The sequence below is a fragment of the Buteo buteo genome, chromosome 1 (genome assembly GCF_964188355.1).
Source record: "Buteo buteo chromosome 1, bButBut1.hap1.1, whole genome shotgun sequence".
In the NCBI taxonomy this organism is placed as follows: Eukaryota; Metazoa; Chordata; class Aves; order Accipitriformes; family Accipitridae; genus Buteo; species Buteo buteo.
This window is the reverse complement of record NC_134171.1, coordinates 14,184,168-14,197,608: the sequence shown is the minus strand read 5'-3', so window position 1 is coordinate 14,197,608 and position 13,441 is coordinate 14,184,168. Positions and strand designations below refer to the sequence as shown.

The window sequence follows — 13,441 nt, the reverse complement described above, 5'->3', positions numbered from 1 at the left end:
ATGCAAACCCTGGCTCTAAGCTCTTCACCCCCAGTCTAGAGGAACAGAAAACAGTCTAAACAGTAAGAACTCTTTCTAATTTAATAGATGACCACCTACATTTAATCACATGGTTCTCTACCATACCAGAGAAGACACCATGATTAAGGACAAGCAAAATATCCACAGTTATTACCATAACCCACATCTCAAATGACCTCATCCTTTGCTAGCATGTGCAAAATCAGAGGCAGAAATAAAGAAGCTTCCTTTAGACAGAGCAAAGCATTGGTTGATTAGAGCCAGCTGAAGGAGTAAAAGAGAAGCAGCTCTAAGGCAAACCATCTCACATGATCAGGACTCACAAGGAACTTGAACAGTTCAAAACAGCATTGATCAATAACCTGTAGTTTACACATGTAAAAATACATTAACGAGGTTTATTTCATTAGGTGAAAGCAAAGTGCGTAGTAAATCAACAAACAACAGTTATTTGTTTTGCATTTTGCTTTTCTGTGTTGAGTTCATTAGCGTTCTTTGCTGCCTGCCTGTTGCAGGGTTGCAGAGCTCATGATGAGCTGAGCCAAATGCTGTGGCAGTGCACATGGGAATGATGAGCAGTTACTTCTCACATCAGAGAGGGTTTGTGGCCTTGTCTCCTCAATGTCCTGGAGGGACAAAAAGACTTTTCCTCCATGTGTGAATGAATACTAAACTGTAATTGATAACCCTTAGCTGGTTGGGAGCTAATATTAATTGGTGTTGCTTATATTAATATATACTATGCTAATAAGTCTGTAACATGTCTCTTACTACCTTTGATGAGTCAGAAATTCTTGGCATCTTTCAACTGCATCAACAAGCTACTTTTTATTTTTTTTTCTAAGTTGTCCCATTTGGTCACAGCAGAGCTAAATAGAATTTGAGAAGGTATTTCAAATAAGCATAAACAACTCAATTCTTTATAGAAGAGTTTTCCTGTTCTCAAAAGTTTTCTTACATAATCTCAAAAGATATTTTTATATATTTATAAAGAAATAAAGGAAGTAATTGTCTTTTGGTTTTAACAGCATTTGGAGAAATTACTCTTGTCTTTCTGAGTTTGGAAATAAACGTATTTCCATCGCTTTGAAACAATAGAGTTCTATCTAATATTTTGCAAGCACAAATTGCAAACTCCAATAACCAATGTTTACCCATTTTCCAAAAGGACAAAAGAAATCTATAGAAATGTAAGCAAAACAGACATTATGAAGGATCATTTCCAACATGCCTTCATAATACTTGCATACTTGTATTTAAGAAGTTCATAAATCTTGAGGGTTTGTCTCTTGAGGCTTGTCCTTGGCTGGCAGAACACACAAACTTGATATTACTTTGATTAGTTTGAACATTTCATTTTATGAAATATGTAATTCAAAGATAAGTATTTGCTTTTCCCAGTCACAGTGGGTATAATAGTTTTCAGCACACCTTTTCAGCACAGGCAGGTTTGTAAAGATTTGATGTATGAATGAACAAAGTTACTATTTTTGGCACCCATACTATATTATAACCGATACCTACACCAGCCTATATTATATGTATATTATATTCCACCATACCTATACCAGGGAGTTTTGGACCTATATTTTTCTCCTCTACCTAGCTCTTCAGTGTACAGTTGTTTGGCAAATGCCAAATTATTCAGGCCTTTAAGTGATACGTTCTTTTTCAATACAGCAAGTCCTGGGTGAACCTATTGCTGCTTAACAATGGATGAGGAGTATTCTATAACATAGTTACACAAATTGGACTATTAAAAAAAACAAAGCAAGGCAAACATATCAAGAAATAGTGACACCAGAACCAGTAATTATGCCCTCTATTTGCATAAGGACATTACGGCAGGATCTTCTTAATTGCAGGATAATGCATCACCTGTACATGATGATGATGCAAGTTGCCTATAGCCTCATAAATTCATTGGTAATATCTTTGAATTCTAAGTACTGTATGCTACGCTATATTTTAATGTCATACAGGTTTAGTTTTTCTTTAGCAATAAAACGTTTCCATATGGTATAACCTATAGCATATAAGTGCTAATGATTTTGTTAGCTTTTAATGTACTTTCTTACCAATTCCAAGCACAAAATTCCTTAGATTTAGAGGTTAAAGCAGTGAATTTTTACTAATTTTGCAATTGCTTTTTCACTATTTATCAAGCAAAACCTGTTTATAATTCTCTGCTACCTAATGCATACTGCTTTTTGTAAGTTACATACAGACTACGAATTGATCTTTTTTGTTGTTGTTCAGTTGTTTGTTTCTTTCAGGTAAATAAGTGTAACAAGGCTGTGTACTATACTTTTGCAGTATGTTTTACTTTATAAAGGAAAGATAAAATGCTGATTTTTTACCCCAGCAAAATGTAACCCCCTTTTTATATAAACTCTGGCTGTACAAGGTACAAGACAGTTAGATGTGGGATCCTAGTTATTTGGAACATTAATCTTAGTAAATGTTATTATATTATTGACACTTAGGTACCTGGTGACTTCTTTATGCTATGTGTCATGCAGAGAGTACAGAAGAGTTTTCTCTGTCCCCAAAAGCTTCGAGGACAAGCAGAAGAACTGGGAAAGCTCCCGGAGCAGTGCTGGCGTTGGAAGGGTGAGAGGGCAGCGCAGCTGGGCAGCCACATCCCCATCCTCACCTGCAGCTGCATTTGCTGCGCCTTGTCTAGTCCTGTGAGTGCGCTGCCCTGCTCATTTCACCTCCTATTTCCTAGGGAGACTCTAATAGCATTTTCCATTGTTCTCTCTCCAGAGGCAGTTTCGATGCTTTCTTATTTTGTGCAAGCCTTAAGAGCTCTGCAGAAAACAGTCTTGTCTTAGTATGCTCATGACATTCACTGGGCATCGTTATTACGCAAATACAGCTGCAGCATTGATTGCCTCCGTTTAGCAACGTAGCAAGATGACTCCTTGAAATTAGGAGTCATGTAGAACTATACATAATGTAAAAAGAAAGTCAGTAACTATTTTGCTGGTAAAAATTTATTTCATTCATGTGAAAGCCAAGAAGAATCAGCTGTGGTAGCATGATGCTTCACATTGGTTTTCCAGCAGAAAGCAGGTCTTCTTTCAAAAGCTTGTCCTTAAGTAAAAGTCCCAATTTTCAACTTTGCTGTACCTCCCAAAAAAGGGTTCCCCAACCTTTAGGAACCACCGCTTACTGGCATAGTTTCCTAGGAGATTGCTATAGCATTCGCAGTCTACTGTTTCTGTAGATTTGTTGTGAGATAAAGATCCTAGGAGATCTGGAGATCCCTGGAAACATCAGAGCTTCAGGCCCCAAGAGCCTGCTTTGGGATACTCCAGCATTTGAACTCCTTTGTGAAGTTTAAAGTCTACTTTTGAACAGCCTTTCCTGCAGAGAAGAAATTCTCATTGACAAACAGACTTAGTGGTAACTCGGGTAATTCAAACCCTATCTGAACACTCAAGACTGCAACACCAGTGCAGCACCGTAAGTGGAGCTGACTCTTCCCAGAGAAGCTGGTACATTCACACAACACGCACAGGGGTGCTAGCTTGGGTTCAGGAAGCCAGACTAGCCTAACTAGACCAGCCTCCTGCTTTGCTAGAGGTAGTAAGTTCTGCTTTCACAAAAGGGGCAATGCCCCCGTGCCACATCTAACTTTGTGTCTGGGTGAGGTGGTTTCTTTGGACCTAGCTCAGACATCTCTATGAGGTTGCAGTAGGCAGTCCAGATGCAGCCGCATGATTTCTCTGAAGGAAACCAGTCCGACCAGTTAAAGAGGGTCAAACCATTACCTGCCTGCTCTCCCTTGGACAAACTGAATTGGCTTATAGAAGTTTTCCCAGTTGGGATCTGTCTGTGTTTGAAAGGTTCCTCAAGGCTTTGCTAATCCAAGCCAACGCTGACCAGCTCTGCAACAGGAATTGAGAAGGGCTCACAGAGGGAACCTGCAAGGCACAAGGTCAGTTCTTCCCAAGGCCTTGGTGTTCCTTGGTTTGACTGCAAAGTTAGGAAGCAAGGCACTGCTACAGCTCTCTGCTTTGCACTGTTCCGGGACATCTACATCTGCGCTGGGAAAATCTACAGTCACTAGGGGCTTCATGTCACTGCAAAAATTACCTCCTGCCTTTAATGCTACCAAGGGAAAACTGGAAAAAGATCCTTCTTTAAATTTGTAATTAGGAGCTACCAAGACTTAATCATTTATCATATTCAGTACAGCGCAGAGGTGTTATCTGACTGTCTGAACTGTGCATATCTTGCTTTAACTGATTGTCTCAGATTTATGAAGTTTGGTTTGGGCTTAATGATGAAATTTTTGTAATGTGTTTTTACTCTAAAATTAACGTCATATATAAAATATCCATTATGATGTCCTCTTCCCCAGGTAATACATATGAAAAAAGAACTCAGGATACTGGGTGCCTCATCTGGCAGGATTTAAACAAAAAATTACCCTGGCTAACTAAGATGAAGGAATGCAAAGGGGAAAAATTATCTTAATAATTCATCTGTAACTGCTTTTGTGAAAACACAGAGATACAAATAATAAATACAAATATGATATAAATACAAAAATTAGATATTATTAAAACAAATATACAGATATAAATATGGGAACAGATATAACTTATTCAGAAAGTGCTTTATTTAAATTTGTTTCCATGGAGGATTTTGTTCAATGGTAGTTTATCTTCCAGTCTCAAGATAATAAAAAATCCAATTCACTGTTGCTAGGGGCATTATTATTTTATCTTAATTTGTAGAAAGCTGATTCTAATGCATTAAAACTTTTCTTCAAGCAAGAGAAAGCAGAGACTAGCTCTGTAATTAGAACAGTTTTCCTATGACTGGTTCATGACACTACTTAAAAAACAAACCAAAAAAAGGAAACAAACAAACAAACAAAAAGAAACAAACAAACAAAAGTACTCCAAGTCATTTACTTTTTCATTTCAAGCAGGATTACAATTTTGTCTTTACAGTAACTTAGTAATATATTATTAATATTTGATATCAGTCACAATGCTATAATTCATTCAGTAAGTATTTCTCAGTTACCTAGTTAACATAAAAATCCCAAACAACCTCTGATTTTACTTCAAAAAACAATCAGCCCTTTTGTATGTCATTTGTCTTTGAGCAGATAAGAAGCTTACAAAAGTAAAATTACAGTTCTTACTCAAAAAACTAATCTCCACTGGGCTGATTTGCCAGCAGCTCCTCCCCAACCTGCAGTAATATTTTCAAATTCATTTTTCCCATGACCAATATTTCACCTGCTGTCAATTTCAATTCTTAGACCAATAAATCAAACCCACTTATTTCTTGAAATATTGAAAAAGCAAGAAGCTAAAAGGGAATACTTCATTTCTTGTGTAAAGAAAGAATACTGGATTTGTGTAAGGGAGCGAGACAGAGGGCTAAACTGCTTGTGACCATGACAAACCAACCTGGTCAGGACCTGCTACACCAAGTCCTGGGAGTCCCTAACGCAGAGCAAGAGAAACACCGTTTGGTGCCCAGCTGCACAGCAGGACCTGGAGCAACTCCTGCTCTGCATTCAGTAGCTTAGAAATTTGTAGCTGCAGGGGCTACTTAGTGGAGTGACCATCAGCTCCAGAGACCTTCCGCTGTTTGCCATGTCCAAGCTCTCCTCTAGGTCGTAGACACATAATTTCACTGGGATAGACTCATTTACCCTTCAGAAAATCGCTTGGAATGGTCTTCCAGTACCTTTAATTGTACTGTGGTCTGATCCAGATAGTCAGAGAAACACCATCCATGAAGGTTTGGTCCAACTGGATCAACTGTGCAGGGAAAACACCATTATCCATGGCTAAATGTGTGTGATTAACATAATGATGTGTGACAGGTCCGATATAATTTATAGTGGGTGAAAAAATCTGCTGATGTACTGAACATATCCATCCACAGTATCTGTTCTTTCAAACTGGGCCTATAGAGCTTATATCTTAACTACACCAGTATACACAACACTTCTGACAGGATCAGCGGAGTTACCACAGATCTATATCAGTACAAATGAAAGAAAAATCTGGCTCCAAGTGAAAGAGGAGAGCACCGGAGAACATATACAGAGCTCCTCAAGAGCTGTTTCTCGGTGTGCATCATTCTAGCTTCGACATCTAAATAAAACTGGCCTGTGCTCCATTCACAGGTCATGACAGATGATAGAATCATAGAATACCAGGTAGGAAGGGACCGCAAGAATCACCTGGTCCAACCTTTCTTGGCAAAAACATGGTCTAGGCAAGATGGCCCAGCACCCTGTCCAGCTGAATCTTAGAAGTGTCCAATGCAGGAAGGCTGATGAGTGCAAACATTAGCCATACTTCTGAATCTCTTCAGATTTTGTTTGGTTTTGGGGTTTTTTTTTTCCTTCTGTTTGAGTTCAAAACACTTTATTCTAGAGGTAGAGTCACCTCTGGAAGCCTTGTAGCTCTGTTTGTATGGATTGCACTTACCTTAATATGTTTACTTGAGAGGCAAGGTGTAGTAGCAGGAGACCAATCATTCACTAACGAGTCTGACGGGTCCCTGGACAAAACTCATCTCTTGTCATCCCAGCCTGGATTCCCAGAGGTGCCAAACAGAGTCCCTCAAAGTCCCAGAGTGGTGAATGGGCGGAGGTTGGTTGAGTCCTGGAGGAAAGCTTTTTGTGTGTCCATAGTATTCTTTGCTCATGCCTGTGTCTGCTCTCTGGTGACTCCCACACTAGTTAGACATCTAGTCTGACCTAGTGTGGTTGCTCTTACATTGTTATGGAGCGTGAGCAGAACTAATGCGCAACCCTCCGCACTTGACCGTAGACATGCTCTTCTATGCAAAGAGTATTTTTTCCTGACATAATGAAATGGGATAGAGTACCAGCTCTTTCCAGTTCAACTTTTTGATCTCTCTTTTAAATCATTAACAATTCACAGATGCACTGAAAACTTGCCTGGACGATGACAAAAGACCTTCACTTCCCGCTCACAAGCACAGGAAACCAGAGTGCCTCCGCAGAAACAAATGCTCAGAGTGAAAACCCAGTTTGATCAAGTGTTATCATTCACCTGGATATGGATAAGATTTCACATTTATTTCTGGATTGTTCTAATGGCTCTTTTATCTAGACTAAACATTCATGGGTACACTTTGAAACAGTATGAGCACATTCATAATTTTCCCACGAAAGGGAACAGTTGTTGAATTTAAAAGCAAGTTCACAGCAGTCACTCTTTACCCTGCCTTCAAGCTCTGTCTTATGGCAGCTGAATCACTGAAAAAATGACTCGGGACATTTTCCTTCTCAAGACCAGAGTTGCATCAGAACCATTTCTACTGACATGTAATCATATGATTTTAGACACCAGGACAGCTCTTTAGTCTCCGACTAGACACAATATTTCACTTATACATTTAAGTAGAGTTTTTAATCTGTAATTTTAATTTTGGATTTTTTTTATATATATAAAAAGAAACCAGGCAAAATCTACACTTTACTCAAGCAGTAACTGAAGGAAAAAATAACATCTCTCATTACATTTGCTCAATGCTACAACTACTTCATTTAAAATAACAGCAGTGTCAAAAAAAGAAAAAAAAAATCTTAAACATAACTATGTATTTAAGCTTTCCTTTTGCAATTGCTCCAGGCTCAGTAATGTGCAACATTCAGAGTAATTTGAATATAATTGAAGCCTTCTGTTTTTTTAACGTGTGTGTTATGAAATTCTGAGTCTCTAGAGGCGAGCAGACACCATGTGCCGCCTACTTTACTATTTTGCTTCAGAGATTTGACTTATTGAGAAGTAAACTTAATGCAAATAAAATGGCTTTCCCCTCCTGGCATTTGGCAGGCATACAGAAATGCAACAGAAGAGCAGAGTACCTAGAGACACTGGCTTCTCAGAACTGTGTTCGGAAAGAATAGAAAGCATTTAAATTCAAAACGAGCCATCTGTGACAACCCCTAAGCAGTGCCTCATTTCAGAAAGTGCAAGCCTAGGATTGAAAGTGAAACTGTATGTAACTGTCAATTAAAATAATCTAATATAGACTTTTCTGCCTTTGGGGGGAGGGTGGGCACAGATTTTCTGGAAGCCCACTCTTTTTCATCTCCTTAGCATATATTTTACAGTTCAGGACAACTGAATCACATCTGTAGCCAATGTGTATTACACATCTCATGGGAGAAAAGGTGATGGAAGAGGCACTATCGTTGTGGATCACCTCTCAGCAGTTCATATCCACAACTGGTATAAGCTAATGTAACTTCACATCAAAATTAATTCTAAAACAACTTCTAAGAGAAGAGTGACTTCATATTAGAAGTAAGGTATTCAGTGTTCCTCATCTGGGAAATCTAAAATATTGTATCTTAGACAGCTGCATTCAGAAACGAAAACCAGAGAGTTTCTGTCAGTTTATGCAGATCAGAAATGAACAGCAATGGCAGCATAGCCAAGGTAAGTAGAAACACATGGAAATTCCTGCTTGCCCAAGCAGTGTATATAGACTATACATTGGCTGGCGACACCTTTGGATTTATAGGATTTAAATCAGGTCAGCATTTGGTCCTCAGAGTATTCAACAGGCAGTTCTGGGAAAGGGTCCAGAAGAATTCAGTCAGTAACCATGAAGACTGTCATTTCATAAGATATAAGTTGCAGACTGAAAAAATATGTATTGTTAGGCAGTAAAGTTACAGTTTTATTTCTTACTGAATTTGGAGCTGCACTGCAAGCTGTAGAAAATACTCAGCTAATAGAATATTGTGTATATTTATTGAATCTGGAAAATAATCCCGGGACAGCAGCTCTCCATCCTGCCAGGATACTTTCCACAGGCACTGAGCTACACTTGTATGTGTGTGAATACCAAGTGTGTTTCAAGGCCTTCCATTTTATTGCTGTTATTTAGTAAGCCGTTTTGTCAACTGAATGAGTATATGGTTATTTTTAAAAAATAAAAACCTGAAAGGTATTTTAGATACTGTTTTCTCAACATTCAGGTGTTAATCTATGGTTTAAAAAAGATAGTAGTACAGCTGCAGTTCAAGCTCTGCTTGCCTTGAATATGCAGAGTGCCACCACAATCAAAGTCTGGTTGCAAGATTGGACCACAGCAGTGAGAAATCAGTGTATGCCTTTTGAGTATATCATGGATTTACCATGAACAGATCTACCTACTGAGAGATACCCCAGGGCACGGCTGTGGCTGTGTCACCGACCCTGAGATCTCAGCTGTAACTTTTTCCTCCAGGTATTCCTTTCAAGATGAAGAAGACATGTTCATGGTGGTTGATCTCTTACTCGGAGGTGATCTGCGTTACCATTTGCAGCAGAATGTCCACTTTAATGAAGGAACTGTTAAGCTGTACATTTGTGAGCTGGCGCTTTCCTTGGATTATTTGCAGAGATACCACATCATTCACAGGTGAGTGAATTTCATTTGATGGATGGGCTGCTTTCTTTTGGTAGGGCAGAGGATTTTTATCACATATCTGATTACATGGTTCTGTTTATTCAAAATCTCTGAAAAGTTTCCATTGTTATCCAAGGGTGTATTTTTAAAATATTTTCTTTCTGCCCTCGACCATTCAGTAGCCTCATATCCTTCTCATACTACCTTTTTCTTGTTCTGACCTCATACTCTGATGTATGTTTTTTACTATGGTCTTTAAACACTAAATACAACCCATAACAGCATCATGGCTGCTTTTAATTTATTTTTAGTTCTTCATTGCCCCAATGTTCCTGAGCACAAAAATGTTGTAATCCAGTGCAAGAACTTCACACAACATCAGGGAAAGGTTACAAAACCAAAGGCTGAGAATAAAGAATAATTTGTTTATTTGCAGAATCTGCATGAAGGTCAGAAGGAGGAAGAGAGTTGGGGAAATAAAAGAAATAGTAGAAATAAATTGGAACAGTATTAGATGGTGCATCCTTTTTGCACTTCTTAGATTACAACAATCTGTTATTTTTACTGCCTTACCGCTGGCAATCAGTATTCATGTCAAAAAAGGTGTCAAGCATCAGGGTCTGCTTGTTTTCCTTAAACGATTTGGCATTTAACTGAAGCAGCAGGGTAACTTCTCTTTTTATGTTAACACAGCAACTGTGAAATTATAAAAATATGGGCTTGAGCCTGCATTTTACTCTTTTTAGGCTAAATTCAGGGTATTCCTTCCTGATTTACAGTGGTCTGAATATAAAAATTATCAGTTTTCTGTGTTACTGAAGCTGGATGCGAGTTTCAGAGACCAAACTAAACGAAGCTGTGCCATAGATCTTCCAGTGTCCAGTATAAAAAAAATCCTCCAAATATATTAAGAGTTCTCATCCCATCCACCTACCAGAGCTGCTTCATGATTTTGCAATAAAGAACCAATAAAAAGTATGATCTGACTTTCTGAAGAGGGAGGGTCCATATGAAATCTCTTTAATCTGAGGTGCAGTAGTATGTGGGTGTTCTGTATTACTGAAACTGCACAAGACAAAATTCAAGTAAACATTGCAACAGTTGTTTTGCTTGCAATTAAAACTCCTACAAATGTTGCAGGCAATTTCCGAAATTTTGTATCTTTAGCACACTGTTATTATTTTAGAGCATTTCGTTGTATTTTGCATACGTTTTCCTTTCTCAGAGAATATTTTAAAGGTGGAACTCAGAATTTTGGCTGACCTTTCCTTCTATGCCTTAAGGAATGTTCTTGGTGAAAAACAAATCAATGAGCATTTTTCTCACCCTCATTTTAATGACGAGACATTTTATGCAAATAGCCTGTCAAAACATTCATGAGAGAATCCAGTTCATAATCAGAACTTGTATTTTGCTACAAGCCTGTGACTTAAAAATGTTTCACAGAAAAGCCTGTGAAAGGTGGCAGATGTCTTAAGAGAATGAAGGACTGGACTGAAGTCTCCGTGGTTGTTTATATGTGACAGTGTCTGCATTGCCACGGTCCAACTGTGAAATTGGGCAAGACACTTTGTTCTCTTCTGTATTACTTAATCATGACTTGTAAGCACTTGATTTTGCTTACTTTTCTCTTTTGCACTGGTTGTAGTATAGAGTAACACCACTGGCTTCAATACTTGTCGATTCGCACTAAGGCAGGGGAAGGCAGGAAGGGTCTAGAGCTGGTTGTTGGCTCGATTTAGGGGCGAGGTCTGGGGTTTGGTTTTTGCTTTTACTCTGCCCCAAAAGTTTTCACAAAACCAGATGTGTCAAAATACCTGTTTCCTAGCCTGTGGCAGATCTTACTGGCTGGCTGTCTAGGATTATTGTTTAGGGTATAAAGAGTCTGGTTCAGAACTCTGCTGTGTTATAAGAAGAGAAGTTTATTTTGAAGCTGGCTGACCTGAGATCTGAGCGTGGCTCTCCCACTTCACTACTTACTGCCTGCATCACCCAACTGTGGCACAAAGAGCCTTTCATCTCTCGTCTTCCCACCAATTACCATAAAATCCCAAATGATCCACACGCCGGTGAACACGTTATTTAGCCAGGAGAGTCCCAGCACATTCTGCCTTCTGCCTCACCACCACCTGGAACAGCACAATGTGGGACGGGTCTTCAGCTGCCATAAATCTCTGGGGCACGGCTGGCATCAAGAGCGCAATGCTGATTTAAATTGGCTCAGGAGCTGAGCCAGCAGTGAGGCACAGTGAGGAGACTTGTAGCCATTATTTTATCATTGCAAACACACCGTCTCGATCAGAGGTGAGACCAGTAAGCTGGTTGGTGTTTATACTTCGTGGTAGCAGACCTCAGCAATATCACTGTGACCAAATGCTTCCAGCCAGCATTCACACACTAACCTACAAAACTGTATTAGATCTTTCATTTTTAAATGAGTGCATTGGCAGCAAAAGGGGAGAAAAAAGGTTAGTGAGTCACAGAGTCATTGAGAGAGCCCCTACTAAATTATGTCTGGGCTACAACGAAAGAATAGTTGAATGATTCATCAGACTGGGTAGGTGGATTTTCAAATTGCAGTATTATAAAGAGCTGAATATATGATGGGTGAGTCAGGAACTTAACTCCTCCTCAATATTTACAGATGTGTATGAAATGTGTTCAGGTTTCCATTACTGTTGCATCCAGCAACATGTCAGAACATTTTTTTCAGGGTTAATCTGCAGCCCCAGGAGTCTAGTATAAGAGGAAGTGGTAATGAAGGGGACAGAAATTATCAGGCATGTATGAATGGATGTAGAAGTGTCCAGATCAGTGCTATGCCAGTTCCCCTTGGAGATGCCTTGCAACGCCTCTGTATTTGCTGATGTGGTTAGCATTGTGTACTTTGAATGTGGCAATCATTTCAGCAATAGAAGTATTGTTTCTGCAGGGACAAATTTATCCATAAATAGTGTAAAAACCACTATTGTTCTGGTGTGTTTATGAACCTTTTCATTATTATTAATCACATCCATGTATATAAAATCCATATTTGTCAGGCACAATGCTGCAATAGTGGATTTCATAAGGAATGCTGCATTGTGTGTCTCACAGCTCTATTGTAAATGTTTGCATTATATAGATGTTCAGCCAGAATTATAAAGAATTTCAAAAGAAAAGCTATAAGTTTCAAGCTATGATTTGAAGGCTATTCTGGGCAAATTTTTCACTTAACTTACACAACAGCTAAGTTAATATTGAGATATCTCTAAATTGCTGGTCGCAGGTAATGGCTACATCCCAAAACCTTATTTCCTCACAGCCTTGCTGTAATAATATTTTATCCACATTTCTTAAATGAAAAAATAATGCTTTGAAAGCTGGATGAATGGTGTTTATTATAGACCATCGGATCCACTACACACAGAAAGGCTTCTGACAATTCACATGGTCTTATTCATTCTCAAACGTTGGATCAAATCTGGCATTCTGCTGTTTCAAGACGGTATGACTAAACACATTCTTTCCAGCGCTGCTTGTATAATACCAGTGAATAATGTGCTGGACAAAAGTTTTCCATCAAAGGCTGAATAAACTTATTTCAGCCCTGAGTAACTCAACCTCCTCCTTTCACAAATATTGCTGTTCATACATTTCAATAAAACCACCTGCTTCCTCACCAAAGTAGGCTGCCCACTCTCATTCAGCTGGTTCTTCCAGCAGTAGCTCCAGTGTTCTCTCTCCCAGGATGCTCTTGCAGCTAAAGCCTTGGCTCGGAGCAGCGCTGGCCCTGCAGTGCTGCGGCTGCTGCCCAAGTAACACGCTCGTGCTGATAAAATCACGTTTTCTCTTTCTGAAGGGGCAAGTGTTAACTGCACTGCCCTTACAACTTTTCATCATCATTTGGCTCCACTGGTTTTCATCTGCTCAGAAAGGAGGGTGGATGTGGCAGATGTCTGGAAAGGAAATTGCAGTAACCTTCCAGCACAATTTTAGGATACCGGACTAGCTGTTTGATCTG

At 39.1% G+C, this 13,441-nt stretch overlaps 1 protein-coding gene across 2 annotated transcripts in view; it reads left to right on the top strand.

The window, feature by feature from the left end:
- The window catches only part of STK32B (serine/threonine kinase 32B), a 144,128-nt gene that overhangs the window by 47,862 nt on the left and 82,825 nt on the right, over positions 1 to 13,441 (top strand). For both annotated transcript variants that reach the window (XM_075040912.1, XM_075040903.1), the window contains exon 2: positions 9,277 to 9,450. In XM_075040912.1, the coding sequence (XP_074897013.1) occupies positions 9,277 to 9,450 (174 nt within the window). The remainder of the gene's footprint in view (positions 1 to 9,276; positions 9,451 to 13,441) is intronic.